The sequence below is a fragment of the Lissotriton vulgaris genome, chromosome 2_1 (genome assembly GCF_964263255.1).
Source record: "Lissotriton vulgaris chromosome 2_1, aLisVul1.2, whole genome shotgun sequence".
NCBI classification, from domain to species: domain Eukaryota; kingdom Metazoa; phylum Chordata; class Amphibia; order Caudata; family Salamandridae; genus Lissotriton; species Lissotriton vulgaris.
In genome coordinates, this window is record NC_141687.1 from 955,949,927 (window position 1) to 955,971,834 (window position 21,908).

General features: G+C 49.3%; 1 protein-coding gene across 9 annotated transcripts in view; it reads right to left on the reverse strand.

The window, feature by feature from the left end:
- ZMYM4 (zinc finger MYM-type containing 4) overlaps positions 1 to 21,908 on the reverse strand; it is a 1,284,131-nt gene that overhangs the window by 280,558 nt on the left and 981,665 nt on the right. For all 9 annotated transcript variants that reach the window (XM_086956525.1, XM_086956522.1, XM_086956517.1 and 6 more), the window contains one exon: positions 1,234 to 1,385. In XM_086956525.1, coding sequence (XP_086812651.1) covers positions 1,234 to 1,385 — 152 coding nt within the window. The remainder of the gene's footprint in view (positions 1 to 1,233; positions 1,386 to 21,908) is intronic.

Sequence of the window (21,908 nt, forward strand, 5' to 3'; positions counted from 1 at the left end):
TTTCCAAATGGGTGTAGCCAATTAGATGTACATTTCAGGGTCAAGGCAATGAAGTGTGGTTAGCAGGCCTCAGTGCAGTCTTGGTTGAAAAACCAGCAGCATCAATCAAAAAACTTGGGGGTTCCCATAGAAAAAGAGGCATTTTCTCACAAGTGAGTTGCACAACGCTGCCACTGGTGCAATTTCAAGTGGGAAGCGAAAAACTCTGGGGAGGAAGGTGGCTTGAGGCCACCAAAAATGGTAGTGTCCAAGGTGCTTACCAGTCCGGTACAAAGTCTTGTAAATGTAAATGTTTTGCGCTTGTATAGCGCACAGCTACCCCGGCCGGGTCTCCCGGCGCTTGTGCTCATACCGCTAAGGAAACCTTCCTGGCTTTTCCCTGTGAAATGTCCACTCCTGGGCATCCCCAAGTTGAAGCCAGGCACCCCAGTGCTGTTGGGGCCGTTGTGGAGATTAAGTAAGCTATTGCCCAGAGTTGCAGCGTGGGACCCATGATTAGAATAGGCACCGAGGCGAGAAATCAGGTCCAAGGAATTTAGAGCTCAAGACCCCGCCAAGACCGGCCGAGGCGTGAATCGAATCCTGGTCCTGGGCCAGACCTCTGCATCAGGGTCTGCCGCTCTAACCATTGAGCCACACTTCTCCACTGTGCAAACTGTAGCTTTACTAAATTCAGTAGGGTTAGTCATCATAAGGCTGGAAGGGTTATCTGCTGAACTCAAGAAGGAACTAAGATCTGTTGCATTTTAACGCATCGACCTCGGAACAACATTCCTGAACGTCCGAGCCGGAAGGCAGAAGAAAACAACTTAAGGTGGAGCCAGTGTGCTGGTGCATGGTGGACCAAGGGGGGAGTCACAACAGACTCAATTTTCATTGAATAAAAATAGGCTGCAAAGGTCTTGGCCCAAGACTAAACAGTAGCAGTAGGCAGAAGAATTATAAGAATGTGTTCTGGGAAGAATCTGTGTGATCAAATTTATAAACGAAGTGGACCACAACCAAATCTATGAAACTCTTGTTGAGAAACATGGCAATAAGTAAAGTCAGCATAGGAGAAACCCTCAAAAGAGATTGGGATGGATACCATTTTTTAAAAGCACGTATAAAAATAGTATGCGTCTGATCATTATTTATGGTGCCTAAACAATGTAGTAAGATGTTATGGGACACACACAAGTGATAATCACACACGAAAAGCTCAGGCAGCAAAGGAAAGCAACCATTTTGTACCTGCTGGATACCAAGGCACAGGTATAGGATGCTGTCTGGATCATACTTCTCTCCATTAGGCCTCCGCACTTCTTGTATGAAATGGAATAAACCATAACTCAGCTCACCAAACGTACAAGAGAGAATATCTTCTTTTAGCTTCATAGGGCGTACTGTGAACAAAACACCACATGCATTTAGCATACAAGAAATACTTCTGCATTAATGAAAGCAGGACTAGGCACCATCTCCGAAATATCAAACCACATTGAAGCGAAAAATAAAACACAAATTAGTACCCTGAAAAATGTTATGTACATGTATAACAAGTTACTTCTCCTCGTAAATGCTCAATCTGGTGGATAGTCTAATCGCAAATTTCTCGTCTAGATTACTGCCCAGGCATCGGGCTGGATCTGGAGAATTTTCCATCAATACACATGACAGTAGGTGTCTTCGTGCAGGTCTGCGCTGACTCCATATCGTCCAGGAAGTGATGTAGTGGAGACACATATTTGCACCACCTCTGCTAACTGACGTCAGTTTCTTGTTTTTTTCTTTTTTGTGCCCTCAAATGTGTAGAGTAAATCAATTGTTGGTGACCATGGGTTGATCTCCAACTTTGGACCTTTTTTGAAGCCACTTCAAAGAACATGGAGGGAGGGAAGTCAGTGAGGCATTTGTGGTTAGATTGAGTATCCACCAGAAAGAACGTTACCTAAGGTAAGTTACTTGCGCTTCTGATGGCTACATTAACTGCAGATTCCTCACCTTAGACTACATACCAAAGCAGTCCATCCCTCCCGCCAGAGTAGGTAGAGGGTCCATGGAATAGACTCTAATAAAAAAAAACTGCAAAATCAAGAGGGTAACTTGTGCTTCACTACTACAAAGCAGTAGAGCTTTTCGAACATATTGACAGATGCCCACTTCGCAGAGTGGCAGATATCAAAGACAACCTCTGTGTAAACACAGTTGTAGCAGCCTTGGCCCTGGTGGAAATGTGTTCTCAGACCCTCAGGGGGTTGTTTCTTGGTAAGTGCATAGCAGATCTTGGTACAGAAGACTACCCATCTCAACAGGGTCATTTTATGCGCAGCCTTCCCTTTTCTTGCTCCCCAAAAAACACACCACAAAAAAGTTGACTGATCAGTCGATGATCCCTGGTACGATTTATGTAAAAACGTATAAAGCCCTTTTGGGGCCCAACCGACGGAGCCTCTATTCTTCTTTCAAGGGATGAGGGGGAGTAACGAATGCTGGGAAAATGATCAACTGACCAATACGTAAGAGACTCACAACCTTGGGTACAAAAGGCAGTTAGAGTCCTGAGAAAAAAGTGGTGGGTAGGGCTGTTGCATTGAAAGTTCCTGCAGTTCACTCATGTGACAAGATGATGTAATTGCAGAGGATGACCGTGTTTAGTCAAGAGATGCAGCGAGCAGCTATAGGCTTGAAGGGTATCAGATAAGAAACATCAAGACTACGTTAAGGTCCCACTGAGGCATCATGTGAGGAAACAGGCTATAAGTTGTGAGGCCTGCACATGTAATAGACCCACAAAAAATAGCCCCACAATGACACCCCTTACTAGGAACCAAAACCCCATTGCTGCGCTGGACTCTCTCAGGGTAGCAGAGAAGTCCAAGGTCTACTCAGGCAAGGTGGTGTGGGATAGTAATCACCATTCATTGGCACAAAATAAAACTCAATAAATAATTGTCCAGTCTGTGCTTTTCTCTAGAAAAGGGAAAGCCTATTTATTACTCTCACTACTTAATACTACACAGTAACTTACAAATATACTTGAGGCTGTTGGAAATCCTTTAACAGTACTTGTGACCCCTAAAAAGGTCATGATCCCCAGATTTCACAGTACTGTACCCCACTACTACATAATGTAGCACAAAGCCATGTAAAATGGTGTTCCTTTAAATCAACCTGGCCCAATGGCTTTATCAACATAACCAAACTTAAAGACCAAAAGCATATTCTGTAATGCATCACGGAATCACTGACTTTAGTAAGCATAATTCCTCTGCAATCATTATTATTAATAAAACAGGGCAACTTTTTCTGAAAATTCATTTGTCAGCAATAATAGCACTTTTAAATAAAGAATTATACAAATCCCAAAACAGGTCTGTGACCAACCAAGGCCAAAAACATGCAGCCGTAGAACCAACGAAGAGGTGTCTCTGCCCTCCCAGGCCATACTATACCTTTTGATGCCTCTCGAAGTCCTCTTTAGTTCAGTAAAAGTCCAATCACTACTGGTAACCAGGTACAACTAAAGCCAGTAGTCCCTTCTTTTGGTGATAACTTTCCTTCTGGTTGACCAAATTGCAACTTTTGGGCTTCAGTATCGGTCTCCCAGGCTGCGCAGCGACGATCCAGTGATCTGGGCAACCTACTCTCCCAGGAAGACTTCCTCAGCATTTGTGGCCCTGTATTGTGAACAGACACTCCGCTATCTGACTCTTGGAGTTTCTGTTTCTAGCTGGGCTCAGGGGTGGGCTCTCTACAAGCAAGACCCCACAGGCACAGTCCTATTTTCGCTAGCCCTAGAAGCAGCAGGTGCAGTCCAACTTTGGAGCAACCTCTTCTTTGCCAGATCCAAGCTCAGCAAGGAAGTCCTCCTTCACTCCTCTTCTCCGGTCCAACGTAGAAGGAACGGTTCAAGGAAAGTAGGGCCATCTTAGTTGTGGGTGCCAGGGAAGATCCTTTTATGCCCAGAAAGTGCTCTTAGTGAAGGTTATAGTAATTGGATAATGGGCTACTTGGTTTCCTCCTGCCTGATGACAACCTCTTGTGAAGTGCTGCATCTAGCTTTCCCACAGTGCTCTATTTTGCCCATTTCCAAGATGCCTGAACCACTTTCTCGGTGTGTGTTTGGAGATTGACAGCCCACCTTCGAGGTCGGGCTCCACATCCAAAGGAAAACTGGTTTGGTAACTGTATTTCCTCTGTCGCTGCTGCCAGCCTGTCTACCTACACAACGAACAAGTTACTTACCTTCGGTAACGATATATCTGTAAGAAACAGTAGTTAGTATAAGATTCCTTACCTTAGAATATCCCCAGGCGTCAGACTGGATTCGGAAACTTTTGCGTAGCAGTACCCTTGCGCGTCGTTGAGCGTCGTCTGCGGCTCTGCATCCTTCGTCGGGATGACGTCGCCGGAAAACTTAGACGCCACCCTCGTGCGCGGAGGTCAGTTCTTTTACACAGCTTTTCCGCGCCAGAAACGCAGAGCCATGATAAAAACCAACACTGGTGCCATGAAAACTAGGGCCCTGAAAGGGGATGACCTTAACCCTAGATATCGGTTGGCAGAACGGGGAGGATGGGTGGGGAGGTAAGGAATCTAATACGAACTACTGTTTCTTACAGATATATCATTACCGAAGGTAAGTAACTTGTGCATCTGAAAGAAACAGGTTAGTATTAGATTCCTTACCTTAGAATAGATACCCCAGCAATACCAACCCCGGTGGTGGATCTGCAAACCAATGATCACACCAGAAAGTCCTGGAGAACAGAACGGCCGAAAAAGCCATCTCTCAGGACTTGGCTGTCCAGGCAGTAGTGTCTTGCGAACGTGTGCAGCGAGGCCCACGTAGCTGCCTGACAGATGTCCTGCAAGGGGACTCCCCGAGCCAGGGCAGTAGTAGCCACCGTGGCCAGAGTGGAATGGGCACGTAGACCGCAGGAGGCTCCTTTTTAGCTAGAGAGTAACAAGCCTTGATGCACAAGACGACCCTTCGAGAAATGGTCCGTTTGTGCACCGACCGTCCCTTCTCAGTGCCCACGTAACCAACAAAGAGTTGGTCATCCACCCGGAACTGGCGTGTGCGAGCCAGATAGTATGAGAGCGCACGTTTTGGGTCCAGACGGTGGAGCCTCTCTTCCTCTTTCGAGGGATGCGGAAGCAGAAAGAAGGTGGGCAAGGTGATGGACTGCCAGATATGGAAGGCCGTGACAACCTTGGGCAGGAAAGAGGGTCCGTCCGCAATACAACTTTGTCCGGATGGACGGAAAGGAGGTTGAGAAGAAAGAGCCTGGAGCTCACTCACTCTCCTGGCAGAGTTGATGGCAACCAGGAATGCAGTCTTAAGAGTAAGGAGACGAAGAGGACAGTGATGAAGTGGCTCGAAAGGGAGCGCACATCAGATAAGTCAGAACAAGGTTCAAGTCCCACTGAGGCATCACGAAAGGAACAGGAATATGAGTGATGCCCTTCAAGAACCTATTTACAACTGAGAACTTGGACAAAGAGGGCTGATCAGGGAGCCTTAAGAAGACGGAAATGGCAGAGAGGTAGCCCTTTAGATTGCCCAGAGCAGAGCCCTGCTGGGCAAGAAAAAGAAGAAAGAGGAGAACCTCTGAAAGAGGGACATAAAGGGGATCCACAGCCTTTGCTGTGCACCATGCCACAAATTTGTTCCACCTGCAGGCGTATACCGATTTAGTGGAGGGACGCCGGGCTGCCAGAATCGCATTACAGACTTCAGGAGGCAAGTCAAAGGCCTTAACTGCCGCCGCTCAATCTCCACGCATTTAAGTGGAGACTGGACAGGTTCGAGTGGAGGACCATCCCCTGCTGCTGCGACAAATTCCTCCTGAAGAGGCAGACGAATCGGGGGATCGACAGACATGCTGAGTAGCTTGGGATACCAGTATCTTCATGCCCAGTTAGGAGCCACAAGGATGACTTGGGCCGGTCGCGCCTGATCTTCTTCAGCACTCTGGGCAGGAGTGGTATAGGCGGAAAGGCTTACAACAGACCGCAGCTCCACTCGCGACGAAAAGCGTCTCCGAGCGAATGCCGCCTTGGAAATTCCAACGAGCAGAACTGATGACATTGCGCGTTCTCTTCTGTGGCGATTAGATCTAACCAAGGCCCTCCCTACTGCTAAAAGAGGCCTTGCGCCACGTCCAAGTTCAGACGCCATTCGTGATCGATCATGACCCGACGGCTGAGTTTGTCTGCCCTGGCGTTCAGGGAACCTGCCAGGTGTTGAACCACCAGGGTCACGCCCTGATGTTCCAGCCATTGCCAGAGGCGCAGACCCAAGCCCGCCGTGTTGGTTGCAGTACCACATGGTGGTGGTGTTGTCCGTTAACACCTGCACTACACTTCCCCCGGACAGAGGGGAGGAATGCCTTCAGTGCAAGCCGGATCGCCCGCAGCTCCAGAAGGTTGATATGGACCCGGGACTCCGCCGGAGACCAGAGGCCTCTGATTTCCGCCTCTCCCAAGTGGCTCCCCAGCCCTGGAGGGACGCGTCCGTCAAACCTAAGTGCTCCGGTTGGGGTAGTGAGAGGGATCTGCCGCTGACCCAATCGCGGTCCGTGAGCCACCACTGCAACTGTCTTGCAGTGTCCTCCGAGATCAAGACATGGTCGGACAAGTTGCCCTGATGTTGGGCCCACTGAAACTACAGGTCCCACCGCAGAGCCCGCATCCACCACCTGGCGTGATGTACGAAAAGGATGCAGGAGGCCATTGTGAGAAGTTGGCCTGATATGTAGTGCTCACTATTCTAGTGATCACTGTGTATCATTCCAAACGACCCTTATTGATGATTGGTTGTAAGTCAACCTTTAGATCAGCTATCCTAGTAGCATGGACAAGAGCAGTCTTTAGGCTAAACTCTAGAGGGCGTGTTAAGCCAGCGGTTATACCATCACATATACCCCTTGAACACCAAGTGAAAGGACACCACACAAGTTGTTATGAAAATAAAAGTATATTTATTTAGAACACAACAGCCCTGGACTCTTTATGAGGACAGGGCGCTAAGCACAATACAAAGCTCTTAAGAAAATACTGAAAGTCGCACAATTTACGCAAATGCCCGAGGGGCACGGAAAACCATATACTACAAAAGTGGAATGCGAAATACTAGCAGGTAAGTAACTAGCCTTAAAGGCTTTAGGATCGCTAGGACTGGACTACTGAACCTTCAGATTACGAGCAGGAGGCCTAGGGAGATCGGGTGCAGAGTGTGCACTCTCACGCGGGATGCGGGACAAAGTCTATGGATGCTAGATTTCGTAAAGTTAGTGTTATCGGACGAATCCGACTAGGTAGAGCTGAAACGAAAAAGGATCTGGACACTTAGATAGTTAAGCTATGCTGGAGCACCGAAATGCTCAGGTTACCTAGCCCAGGGGCTGCGGCTGCATAGGTCTGAAAAGACGTCTGGATTCCTCGTTGCAGTCTATGGAGCCTGAAAGAAGAAGTTGCTGGCAGGCGACCAGTGATGAAGTTCGATGTGACCCAAGCCTGGATCGGTGAAGATGGATACCTGTAAGCAGAGGGGACCAAGTTCTGAATCACTAGCCAGTGATTAGATGGGCACAAGGATGGCACCGGACGAAGTCACCTCGACCAGGTGAGTGGGCGACGCTGGGCTCTGCAGTCTCTCAGACCAGGAGGCGTTGTCGGCGACCAGGATGGAGGTGCGAGCTGTCCCACGATGGTAGCACCTACCGGTGCTACCTGCGGTTCACGGTAGGCCACGAGCATTTTCAGTTTACCGTGCTCCCCTTCGGCCTTACCAGGGCCCTACGGGTGTTCGCGAAAGTGATGGCGGTGGTCACAGTTCATCTGCGCAGGTTAGGGGTTTCAGTCTTCCCCTACCTCGACGACTGGTTGTTGAAAGGAGGGTCGCCCCAGACAATTGTCAGCCACCTCCAGACTATGGCCGACCTCCTGCACCTGCTGGGGTTCTCCATCAATGTGCCGAAGTCACAACTGTGTCCCTCTCAGAAGCTCCTCTTCATCGGAGCGGTTCTAGACTCAGCGCAGTTTCGGGTTTATCCTCCCGAACAGCGGGTTCGGGATATTCAGGCTCTGATTCCGATCTTTCAGCCTTTATCCCGAGTCTCGTTCAGGTTGATGCTGCGGCATCCTGGGCTGATGGCTGTAGGAGAGTAGTGTCTGCAATCCTATGATCACCCCAGATTTTTGCTTTTTGCTTCACTGGTTTACGACTTCTCTGGCTGTGGGCCTGCTAATCAGACCCACAGCCTTGCTGTTCTCTCACTAAATTGACACGTGTACCTTAGGTGCATTGACCAATTGGTACTGGGCCACCTTATCAGACCCTGTAACTCAGGGCATAGGTGTACCCAGGGCCTACCAGGGGCTGCAGCATGTATTATGCCACCCCTGGATGGCCATCTAAATCTGACAACTGGCTGCACGACAGCTGGGGCAAGGTGGTGTAATCACCCCTTGCTTTAGATATAGTATACCTATATCTAACCCTAAAATGGGCACACAGATTCCTATCAGTCACTCCTATGGCAGGCCTTGACAATCCTGAAGGCAGAGTGCTTGGAATCGTGTGAGATGGCGCTCTGGCATGAGCTGAGCCCGTTTGCAGCTTGCGGAACCAAGTCCTAATAGCTGTTCCATGATAACGCGTACCATATACTCTTAAGTGCATTATAATCCCTGCGGTTATATGCTATCTTTGGTATCGCTTTATCAAAACATGTCGAGTAAGGTGTCATACAAATTGGAATACTAACCCCTCGCCAATTCTGGCGACGGGGTTAGCCTTCCACCCTTCTAGAGGGACACGACATGTATGTAACTGTGAACCCCGGTTAAAGTTAACTCAAGCCTCAGCATCACAAAATGGATGCTGCCACCACAGACACAAGTCTGACCCCCTGCAGCTGGGAGTCCTTCCAGCGAGGGGAGCTTGGACAAAGGGTTTCCTGTCAGGGGCGGTGCTAGCACCATCCCAGACAGGGTTTTGTGTATCCTGGGTAGGCAGGGCTTTACAGGAAGGTGACTGCAAGTGGCACCCCGGTGCTCACTACGCATAGGAAGGCTAGAACCAATTCCAAGGGCACACCAGCCCCTGAGCTGGGGAATGTCCGGCATGGGAGAGGGGTGTAACCACCCCCCTTCCGGGTCCCACCCCTAGGGCAGGACCAAGTCGCGTACCCACCCCTTTCTTTAGGATAAAGGCAGGAGCGGGGACCCTTCCAAATTAGATCATCTTTGAATCCTGAAACTACTTTCAACGAAAGGAACTCTCGACTTCTTCTCAAGATTTCTCCCTTGTGACTAGGGAGTAGTCACCCTGCATCCGCAAGCACCATCCAAGAACACTGCGGTTTGCTGCACGTCCTTCCTCCGGAATCCGACTGACCAGCATGACGAGACCCGGCTTCCCTGGCACCTCTGACCTCTACCTACCTCTACAGCTAAGCTGAGAACCGTAGGTGCGACGAGACCTCGAGGGACCGGCCATCATCAGAACTGCACGACTTCTATCCAGCACGACCGCCGAGGGATCCTCGTGTGAGTGCTTTGATGCCCGAGAAGCCCCAACCCTGAGCAGCTCCAGCACCGAAGTCCAGCCCCCCAGCATCCACCAGATCTGCGTGGGGCCCTTCTGCTTTTTGCTGCTCACCGCGTTGTATGGCTACTAGCCCGCTGGCTTGTGGCCTTCCCGACGTCGACCGACGACATCACCACTGCTGGTCTGGTTGCTCCAGACTGGCCCTTGCTCCCTTCCAAAAGAGGAGCACCCCGGACCCTCCTGGTACACTCCAGACGCCATTTTAAGTCCACCGCGTGGGCTTGAATTTGCCAAGACTTGTTGCCCCAATCCTGGGTCCAGCGACGTCGACAGCAGCAACCATCGTGGGACAGCTCGCACCTCCATCCTGGTCGCCGACAACGCCTCCTGGTCCGTGAGACTGCAGAGCCCAGCGTCGCCCACTCACCTGGTCGAGGTGACTTCAGCCTGTGCCATCCTGGTGCCCATCTAATCACTGGCTAGTGATTCAGAACTTGGTCCCCTCTGCTTACAGGTGTCTTCCATCTTCGATCCAGGCTTGGATCCACCAAACAATCTTCACTGGTCGCCTGCCAGCAACTTCTTCTTTCAGGCTCCATAGACTGCAACGAGGATTCCCGACGTCTTTCCAGACCTATGCAGCCCCAGCCCCTGGGCTAGGTAACTTCGGCATTTCGGTGCCCCAGCATGGCCTCACTATCCAAGGGTCCAGATCCTTTTTCGTTTTCAGCCTAACTAGTCGGGTTCGCCCGAGAACACTAACTTTGTAAATCCTAGCTCCCATAGACTTTGTCCCGCATCCCGCGTGAGTGCACACTCTGCACCCGAGTCCCCTAGGCCTCCTGCTAGTAATCTGAAGGTTCAGTAGTCAAGTCCTAGCGATTCCAAAGCCTATTAGTCCAGTACTTACCTGCTAGTAATTTCGCATTCCACTTTTGTAGTATATGGTTTTCCGGGCCCCTCGGGCACTTGTGTAAATTGTGCAACTTAAAATATTTTCGTAAGAGTTTTGTTGTGTGCTTAGTACCCTGTCCTCATAAAGAGTACAGGGCTGTTGTGATCTAAATAAATACACTGTTTATTTTCATAACACTTGTGTGGTGTCCTTTCACTTGGTGTTCAAGGGGTATATGTGATGGTATAACAGCTGGCTTAACACGCCCTCTAGAGTTTAGCCCGAAGACTGCTCGTATCCATGCTACTAGGATAGCTGGTCTATAAGGTTGACTTACAACCAATCATCAATAAGGGTTGCTTGGACTGATACATAGTGATCACTAGAATAGTGAGCACTGCATATCAGGCCAACTTCTCACATTGGTGAGCAGCGGTTGGGATTTGAGCTTGATGTTTTACAACACGTATCCTAAGAATATCTTTGTGAAAGATCACATAAGTATTTAAGGTACATATAACTTAGCTTAGAATACTCTGAGTTCTACTGAACCAGCTGTTGTAGTTTAACAGGGCCTAGCACACCCTGACTACAACTCTTAGCAAGGGATCAGTAGGCAAACAAATAGTGTAGGTAGGTGCATCACTTACACCACACTAGAAGCATGTCTAACCACGGAGAGTCTTCAGAGACCCCTCTTGTGGTTGTGGACCCTCCACAGGTCCCTTCCAGATATGCTGCTCTTAGCTTCCAGGCGATGAGACAAATCTGTACATCCAGGAAGCTAAAACAGGGTTCTAACCCTACAATTCCTTTTCTGATTGGTCTCTTAGAGACTTATGATGCTAGGAGGGCTGCTAACACAGATCCTTCTCATCCAGATGGGAACATGCCTCCCTTAGAGGGAACCCTTGGTGACCCTGACCGCCACCTCCAGGCAGCAGATGATGCTGAGGAGGAGGAGGAAGAGGAGTTATCCGGGGATGAGGCAGACAAAGGTCAGGTAGAAGTCAGTAGACTTACTAGGACCAACTTAAGTAGGCATGAGAATGGATTTGGGGGACCCCCAGGGCCACTCTCAGGCAGACTTAACATTGGGAATGGACGAGATAGGTCTCTATCCAGAGGCTCTAACAGATCCATTCGAACCAATGGCTCTCAGACCTCTTCTCATAGAGGGATGTCTTCCCCTAAGAGAAGGGAACATGAAGCTAAGATGAGGGAAGCCAATCTGAGGATTGAAAGGGAAGAACTTGCCCTGGCCAAAGAGAGGCTTGCCTTTGCTAGAGAGCAAAAGTTAAGTGGTTTAGATCTCACTGGTGGCAGCATTCTCCCAAGAGAAAAAGACAGGAGTTTAGACACTAGACACCTGAGTAAGATAGTGCCCCCCTTTAAACAAGGGGATGATATCCACAAATGGATAACTGCTTTGGAGAGGGCCTGCACTGTCCAGTGCGCCCCCCAGAGTCAGCGGGCAGCTGTTTTGTGGCTCTCCTTTGAAGGTAAAGGTAGAGATAAGCTCCTCACTACTAGAGCTGAGGATGCTAACAATTACCAAGTCCTGAAAAGTACACTGATAGATGGGTTTGGCCTAACCACTGAGCAGTACAGGTTGCTGTTCAGGGATACCCAGAAAACTCAGTCTCAGGATTGGTCTGACTTTGTAGATTGTGCCACTAAGGCTTTGGAGGGCTGGTTGCCGGGCAGTAAGGTTACTGATTAATCAGGATTGTACAATCTGATCATGAGGGAACAGATTTTAAACAATTGTCAGAATCAGTTGTGCATCAGCACCTTGTTGACTCAGATCTGACCTCTCCCCAAGAATTGGGAAAGAAGGCAGACAGATGGGTCAGAACAAGGGTTAAGCAGAACCAGGGCCAGAACCAGGGTGGTCAGAAGAAAGCAGACCAGAAGGGTAAAGATAACAAAGGTGAACAAAATGAGCAGAAGTCTTCAACAGGTCCCCAACAAACCAAAGAGGGTGGGGGTCAGGCTTCCCAGAAGAAGAAGACTCAAGAAGGCCAGTCTAAAAGGTGGTGCCAGTACTGTAAAAGTAAAACTCACTGGTTTAGTGAGTGCAACAAGAAAGGAGGGCAAACTCCTGCCACTGCAGCCCCTAAGGCACCTGCACCCCCTAGTACAGTCAGCAGTGGTAGTGCACCTCCCAAGGGATTAGTTGGGTTAACCTTGGGTTCTGAGGGGTATGCAACTTAGCTGGCACACTCACTCAGGCTGTCCTTGTCTGTACAGGGGATGTGGATATATCCCCTGATGCCAGTCCCAATACTTTGGGCAAATACAGACAGACATCTTTTATCAATGGCAAGATGGCTCAGGCCTACAGGGACACTTGTGCCAGTGTCACAATGGTGACACCTAACTTTGTGGACCCTGGACAGATCATGCTAGGTCCAGAGTACCTAGTGATCAATGCCCGCAATGTCACTACCCACCATAGTATGGCAATTGTTGATTTCTCCTGGGGAGGGGTAAGTGGCCAAAAGAAGGTTGTGGTTAGTTCAGACCTCCCAGTTGAATGTTTGTTGGGCAATGATTTGGAGTCATCCCTATGGTCAGAAGTGGAGCAGAGGACTCACATGGAAATGTTAGGCTTGCCAGCACATGTGCTTGCTGTGACTAGGTCACAGGCCAGAATATGCCCCACTGAACAGGTGCTGGATCCCGGAACAATGGACCAGACACCTTCCAAGAAGAAGAGCAGGAGGGTTAAGGCATTGCCTTCCCCCTTGCCCCAGGTTGAGGATCAAGTCTCAGAGGAGGCTGACCTCAAAGAGCTGAGGGAAACTGAGCCTAAAGAACTTGAACCTGATCAGGTTGAGTTTCTGGGTTCAGGGGGACCCTCCAGAGAAGACCTGGGGAAGGAACAGTTAGACTGCCCTTCTCTTGAACCCCTCAGACAGCAGGCTGCTGCTGAGGCTGCAGGGAACGCCACAGGTGCCCACAAGGTATACTGGGAAGATGGACTCCTGTACTCTGAGTCAAGAGACCCTAAGCCTGGTGCAACCAGGAGGCTGGTCATCCCCTTGTCTCTGAGAGGTTTCCTTCTCACCTTGGCCCATGAGATTCCCCTTGGAGGTCACTTAGACTAGAACAAGACTTGGGACAGAATTGTCTCACACTTTCACTGGCCTCACATGAATGAGGATACCAAGGAGTTTTGTCGCTCCTGTGTCACTTGCCAAGCCAGTGGTAAGTCAGGTGGCACAACAAAGGCCCCCTTATACCAATGCCTGTGGTGGGGGTGCCCTTTGAAAGAGTGGGGATTGACATTGTTGGACCAATGGAATCCCAGACAGCATCAGGGCAAAAGTTTATACTGGTGGTGGACCATGCCACCAGGTATCCTGAAGCTATTCCCCTTAAGACCACTACAGCACCTGTGGTGGCAAGAGCCCTAGTTGGAGTTTTCTCCAGAGTGGGCTTCCCTAAGACTGGCCCTTGCTCCCTTCCAAAAGAGGAGCACCCCGGACCCTCCTGTTCCACTCCAGACGCCATTTCAAGTCCACCGCGTGGGCTTGAATTTGCCAAGACTTGTTGCCCCAATCCTGGGTCCAGCGACGTCGACAGCGGCACCCATCGTGGGACAGCTCGCACCTCCATCCTGGTCGCCGACAACGCCTCCTGGTCCGTGAGACTGCAGAGCCCAGCGTCGCCCACTCACCTGTTCGAGGTGACTTCAGCCGGTGCCATCCTGGTGCCCATCTAATCACTGGCTAGTGATTCAGAACTTGGTCCCCTCTGCTTACAGGTGTCTTCCATCTTCGATCCAGGCTTGGATCCACCGAACAATCTTCACTGGTCGCCTGCCAGCAACTTCTTCTTTCAGGCTCCATAGACTGCAACGAGGATTCCAGACGTCTTTTCAGACCTATGCAGCCGCAGCCCCTGGGCTAGGTAACTTCGGCATTTCGGTGCCCCAGCATAGCCTCACTATCCAAGGGTCCAGATCCTTTTTCGTTTTCAGCCTAACTAGTCGGGTTCGCCCGAGAAAACTAACTTTGTAAATTCTAGCTCCCATAGACTTTGTCCCGCATCCCACGTGAGAGTGCACACTCCTCACCCGAGTCCCCTAGGCCTCCTGCTAGTAATCTGAAGGTTCAGTAGTCCAGTCCTAGCGATTCCAAAGCCTATTAGTACAGTACTTACCTGCTAGTAATTTCGCATTCCACTTCCATAGTATATGGTTTTCCGTGCCCCTCGGGCATTTGTGTAAATTGTGCAACTTAAAGTATTTTCGTAAGAGTTTTGTTGTGTGCTTAGTACCCTGTCCTCAAAGAGTACAGGGCTGTTGTGATCTAAATAAATACACTGTTTATTTTCATAACACTTGTGTGGTGTCCTTTCACTTGGTGTTCAAGGGGTATATGTGATGGTATAACAGCTGGCTTAACACGCCCTCTAGAGTTTAGCCCGAAGACTGCTCGTATCCATGCTACTAGGATAGCTGGTCAACAATGTTGACTTACAACCAATCATCAATAAGGGTTGTTTGGACTGATACATAGTGATCACTAGAATAGTGAGCACTGCATATCAGGCCAACTTCTCACACTGGGGAGGTATCCAGGCCACTGGCTTCCCCTAGTTCCTGTGTCCAGTCCTGATATGACTGGCACTCACGTGCCAGGGGGTCCTCCGACCCCCCAGTCACCCTCGTCGTCCATGTCCTGAATTTCAGGGATAAAGGATGGACCCAGATCCTCTAACAATTCCTCTTTGGCCGCTCAGACGCCGGATCGTGACTGAGGGGTGGACCAGGGACGGCGTTTTGCGGGGATGACGCCGGGGATGACACCCTAGGAGCCAACGCTGGCGGGGTCGTAAGGTTGACCAGCGGCGACCCGGATCCGGAACCAGATCCAGTGGGGCCCTGCGGCGCCATGACGAAGTCGCTGCGGCGCCGAAGCACTCGGGCCTAGGGCGCAGCAGAACCCGACTGAGGAGAGAGCGACCTTATGGCCATGAGAAAGGCGTCGATCTCCTCCGGCGTCGCGTTCTGCCCAGGGACCAGCGGGAAAGAGGAGGCCGCGACACCGGCGGAGCCGCGTAGGCAGTGTCACCCGAACCCCCCGGCCGGGCGCTTGAGTGTAGGGGGCTCAGAAGAGCGATGCTGCCTCTTCGACTTCTTGTGCCTCTTACCTAAGGGCTTGGAGCCCGACGAGTGGTGTCGTCTCGCCGAGCTGTGATGACTCCGGTCCCTCGACCTCCTTCCGGACCGGGACCTCGAGCGGCGCGGGCCGACTGCCGGAGCTCGGGGCGCTTACGAGACTGCTCCCGCCTAGCCTTCGACGTCAAGGCCAGACAGTCGGGGCATGACTTGTCATCGTGGTCGGGCCCCAGGCAATGTAGGCACCGGCGATGGGGGTCGGTAACCGACATCAGTCGGTTGCAGTCGGCACAGGGCTTGAACCCGGGCATCCTTACCGGCACCACAAGAGTCGTAGACTCGAAACGGATCCAAAAAGGATCGAAAAAGCTTAGTCAAAAAGTGACTAAAGGGTACCATTTTCTCCGGACCTGCGCTTGCTGGCGCGGAAAAAAGAAGAACTGACGTCCGCGCGCGAGGGCGGCGTCTAGGTACATCGACAAAGTCATCCCGGCGCCGACGGATGCGGAGCCGCAGACAACGCCTACTGACGCGCAGGTGTACTGCTACAGAAAATATTCCGGATCCAGTCGAACGCCTGGGGATATTCTAAGGTAAGGAATCTAATACTAACCTGTTTTTCAGATCTGAGTGTACTGAACATTGCCTGACTTTGCATTATGTCTTTTGAATGAAGTGCACACTGTGCCTAGTTCACTTCTGAGATACAATATGTAAGCATTCCAACGCAATGTTTCTATAGCCTCAGATATGATGAGGATACCTTGTAACTAACCAACAATGAGTTCCGCTCAATACCGACAGGACAGTTTTGCTTCCAAAGATTACTGCATAGTGTATGCCGTACCAAATGAGATAAATTCCTGCACACCGCAACACAACTTTTGTCACGTGGAAAACGCCCATCATTGGCTAAAGATAATCAAATTCTGTTAGATTTCTCATAAAAATGTCAGCTTTGATACGGAAAACACATTCAACACAGAAAATAGGCAGGATTGGCTGGTTTTCAAGGTGAGCACGGACATTTCGGAAATTGTTTAGAGCTGTGTATACTGTGGCGTAGTTGGTAACTGGAGATGGTATTACTTGTAAAAACTCCAACCTTCTTCTGTGGGACGGAATTCTGGGAGATCAGACCATGAATCCCAGGCCACGAAAGAACTGTGGCACCTCGCTGTTTAAATCAGCTTTGTAGGAGAGTAGGGTCTGCAATCCTATGGTCACCTCAGATTTTTGCTTCATTGGTTTACGAATTTCTCTGGCTGTGGGCCTGCTAATCAGACCCACAGCCTATCTGTTCTCTCTCTAAATTGACACACATGTACTTTAGGTGCATTTACCAATTGGTATTGGGTCACTCTTGAAAGTCCTTGTACAGTGTACCATAGGTACCCAGGGCATAAGTGAACCCAAGGCCTACCAGGGGCTGCAGCATGTATTATGCCACCCCTGGCTGGCTTTCTAAACAAACACAGCTGGGGAAAGGTGGTGTAATCAACCTTTGCTGTAGATATAGTATACCCATATCTAACCTCAAAATGGACACATATACTCCTATAAGTCACTCCTATGGCAGGCCTTATCGATCCTGAAGGCAGAGTGCTGGGAATTATGTGAGATGGTGCTCTAGCATGAGCTGAGCCTGTCTGCAGCTTTCGGAACCAAGTCCTTATAGCTGTTCCATGATAACGCTATACCATATACTCTTAAGTGCATTATAATCCTTGCGGTTATTGCTAACTTTGGCATAGCATTATCGAAACATGTCGGGTAAGGTGTCATACGCTTTGGAATACTACCCCCTCACCAGTTCTGGCAACGGGGGTAGCATTCCACTCTTCTAAAGGGATAAGACATGTATGTAACTGTAACCCCGGTTAAAGTTAACCCGAGCCTCAGAATCACAAAATGGATGCTGCTACCACAGACACAAGTCTGACCTCCTGCTGGTGGGAGTCCTTCCAGCAACGGAGGCCTGGACAAAGGGTTTAGTGCCTGAGGAGGTGCCAGCACCACCCCAGACAGGACTTTGTGTATTCAGATAGGCAGGCCTGAAAGGAATTAGACATGCCTGGGGCACACAAGGTGCCCCTGTGCATACCCCGGTTCAAACCAGTTGCTGGGGCACTCCAGCCCCAGCTCTGGCGCGTAACCGGACAAAGGATAGGGGGTGTAACCACCCCCCTTCCTGGTCCCACCCATGGGAGGGACCTAGTCGCTAGTACAGCCCCCTTTAGCAGAATAAAGGTAGGAGCTGGTCCCATTCCAAATTAGATTATCCTGAACAACTTTACAAGAATAAACTCTGGACTTCAACGTTCTGCTCCACAGAAGACTGAAGAAATCTCCTTTGTGGCCAAGGAGTGACCACCCTGCACAAGCAGAAACCATCAAGCGTCCTAGCAGTTAACTTTGTCGTCCTTCCTGCCGGAACCAGACCTCAGAGCTCGACGAGACCCGGACTCCCAGAGCTCTGTGACCTCTACCCACATCTGCAGCACAGCTGAGATCCGTGGGTGCGACGAGACACGTGGGACCGGCCATCTTTGAATAACTGCACTTCGCTTCCAGCACGACCTCTGAGGCACCCTCGAGAAAGTGCGTTGGGGATTGAGAAGCCCCAGTGACAAGCAGCTCCTGCCCCGAAGACCGGCCCTCCAGCATCCACAAGATCTGGGTGGGGCCCTTCTGCTTGATTGCTGCTCGACGCGTTGTCTGGTCACTTGCCGGCTGGCTAGTGGCCTCTAATCCTGAAACAACACTGGTGGTCTGGTTGCTCCAGACTTGCCCTTGCTTCCCTGCAAAGGGGAAGTACCCCAGACCCTCCTGGTCCGCACCAGATGCCATCTTCACTTGCCGCTTGGGTGCCTTTGCCAAGGTCGGTTGACTCCGATCTTGGAACAGAAACCGCCGACAGCGAGAGCCTGCGTGGGACAGCTCGTGCCTCCATCCTGGTCGTCAAAGACACCTCCTGGTTCACGTGGCTGCAGAGTTAAGCGTTATCTGATCGCGACAACATCATCTGGTTCCTTCCTGGTTCCACTCCGGTCACTGGCTAGTGACTTTGAACATTGTCCCCTCTGCTTTCAGGTCTCCATCTTCCTCGATCCGCCCTTGGATCACTACGGACATCTTCCTCCTGGTCGCCTGCAGCATCTTTCTCCAAGGCTCCATTGACTTCCACGCGGGAACCCGACACACTTTCACACCTATGCACCCGCAGCCCTTGGGTGAGGTAACAAGAGCATTTCGGTGCTCATAGGTAGATTGACTCTCCTAGTGTCCAGGTATCCTGTAGTTTTAGTCTCAACCAGTCAGAACTGTCCTTACTTACCTATTTTGTAAATTGTTCGTGCCCATTGACTTTGCATTGAGACCCGCGTGTGTGTTCTAACACTGCACAAGCGTCCCGTGGGCCTCCTGCTCCTTACCTAAGGTTAGGGTAGTGTAGCCCCAGCGATTCTACAGCCTCTGGGTATACTCAATTCTTCTATAGTTCTACTTATACCATTTACTTAGTATATGGTTTGTTGTGCCCCTAGGGCACCATTGTAATTTGTGCGACTTACTGTATTTTTCTGAAGAGTATTGTTATGTGCTTAGCCCTCTGATCTCAAAGAGTTCAGAGGTGTTTGTTAGTAATAAAGATCTTGTTTATATTCATAACAACCTGTGTGGTGTACTTTCATCTGGTATTCAAGGGGTTATATGTGGTAAAACAGCTGGCTTCACATGCCAAAAGAGTTCAGCCTAAGGCTGCATTGTCCATGCTACCATTAGGATAGCTGGTCTATAAGGTTGACTTACAACCAATCACCATGAGGGTTGTTTGGACTGATACAAGGTGATCACTAGAACTAGTGAGCATCATATATCAGGCCAACTTCTCACAAGCTTCACAGCGGAAAACTTTATCTTGGAAGAAAGTAGCTGAAGATAAAAACAGGTTTGCCTTTTGAGACTTACATACTCTGCACTTTATTTTGTCAATCCCTTTAGCCCTTATTCTGGCTAAACCACAGATAACACATAGAAGATCCTCTGCTTTCTGATCAGTTGTTGGAGGTGGACAAGGGGTAGCCATCAATCTTCTAAGCGGATGGGCACTGTGTTTGGTTCTCGTCATTTACTCAGAAGACTAAGATGCTTGTTCGGATTCACTAGTTTCTCCAATTTCTTGACATTTCTCCAGGTTTTTTCCATTGTACACAACTTGTAGCACTTGTTTTAATCATATCATATTCAAACCTCCTCACTCATCAGTATTAATCTTTTGTAAACGTTGTCTTGCCAAATTTCTGCAGCATCTCAAACTCTTTTCTGTCCAGCCATAGTTGATGTTAGCGTTTCTTTCAGATTAGTTTGGCAAACACAATTTTCTTGGTTGAATGAGTACTCAGATTTTGTAGTTAGCAACACTATCAGGAGGTAAAGATCCTCTGCTACCACCTGCTTTGCACATATTTACGAATTTAAATCAATGGAAAACCTGAAACAAATATAATTTTGAAATAAATTACCAATATGATGGCTAAAACACCATTATAGAGCCACCATTTTGGAAAATGGCACAAGGGTTGCTCCGGGGAGTTCATTTCTGTCTCTATAAGACTATGTGTCCTCAAAACCATATGTTTTGACACCAATATGAAGTATATAGGTCTCATGGTTCCTGAAGGACAAGTTACTTACCTTCGGTAATGCCATATGTGTTAGAGACATGATCTAACCGCAGATTCCTTACCTTTGAACTTCCAGGCGTCCGGCTGGATCCGGAAGATTTTTCTTGGCAGTACCCCTACGTACTGTTGTGAGGTTCACGTCACTATAACCGCCAATCCGGCGTGCTGACGTCAGTACTTTTCACGACTTTGCACGCCAGAAGCGCAGAGCCATGAAGTGAGAGTCCATGGTATGTTAAACTAGAACATCTAGGGCCCTAAAGGGGAATATCCCGGACACTAAAAAACAATTCCGCAGTGCAGGGAGGATAGGTGGGTCCGTAAGGAATCTGTGGCTTGATCAGATCTCTACCAGATAAGGCGTTACCGAAGGTAAGTAACTTGTCCATCTGATAGAGACATCTAGCCGCAGATTCCTTACCTTTGAACAGATACCAAAGCAATAGCAACCTCAGAGGTCAGACTGCGGAAAGGTTGGACCAAGAAGTCCTGCAAGACAGTGCGACCAAACAGGCCTTCGCTGCAAACTTAGGAATCGAGGCAGTAGTGTCTGGCAAACATGTGCAGAGATGCCCATGTGACTGTTTGGAGATATTAGAAACCGGGACACCACACTGGAGAGCTCTGGTGGCCGCTTTTGCCCGGGGGGAATGGGCTGTAAGCCCTTCAGGAGGATCTTTCTTTGCTAAGGAGTAGCAGATTTTGATACAGAGGATAAACCAGGGGGATACAATCCTCTTTTGAACAGCACACCATTTCTCTGCACCCATATACCCTATAAAGAGTTAGTCATCCACCTGAACACTTTGGTTCGAAAGAGATACAACGATAACGTTCTTTTTGGGTCCAGGTGATGGAGACTCCTTTTCCTTGGAAGGGTGTGGAGGTGCATAGAAATGGGTAGAGTAACTGACTGCCCCATATGAAAGGGTGTAACCATCTTAGGAAGAAAAGATGCCCTTGTTCAGAGCACCACTTTATCCGGAAAGACTTTCAGGTAAGGAGTGAGTGATAACAGTGCCTGCAGGTCTCTCAACCTCCTGGTAGAGGTTATTGCCACTAAGAAGGCTGTTTTGATGGTGAGCAGCCTTAGAGGGCAGTTATGCAGCAGTTCAAACGGTGCACACATCAGAAAAGTGAGAACCAAATTAAGGTCCTACTGTGATAGAATAAAGGGTGACGGGAGAAACAAGTATGTTAACCCCTTCATGAATCACACCCACACAAGCATTATTAAAGGGTAGACATGGTTTTTACTAAACGTATGCTGTTCGATAACCTGAAGATGACCGTATTCCCAAGGGTAGTCTCAGATCACAACCCGATTTATGTCCATTTTTCACCTAATCTGAAGTCGTATAATCCAGATAGCTCTAGGTCTACCTTCCCTCAGCATTTGCTAATACCGAGTATATAGAGTTTATTTCAGGTTTACTTAGGGAATTTTTCATTAGTAATAGAGGGTCTGCACCCCCTACAATAGTATGGGATACGATGAAAGCATATGTCCGTGGCATAACACTACCACATGACAATATGTGATTAAGCAAAATAGAACTATAACCTAAGAAGCAAATACTCTTCGGCAAACTGTTCGTCAGCTCGAGACAAAACACTCCCTCAAAATTACTCACGCCGCTACAGATGAACGCCAAA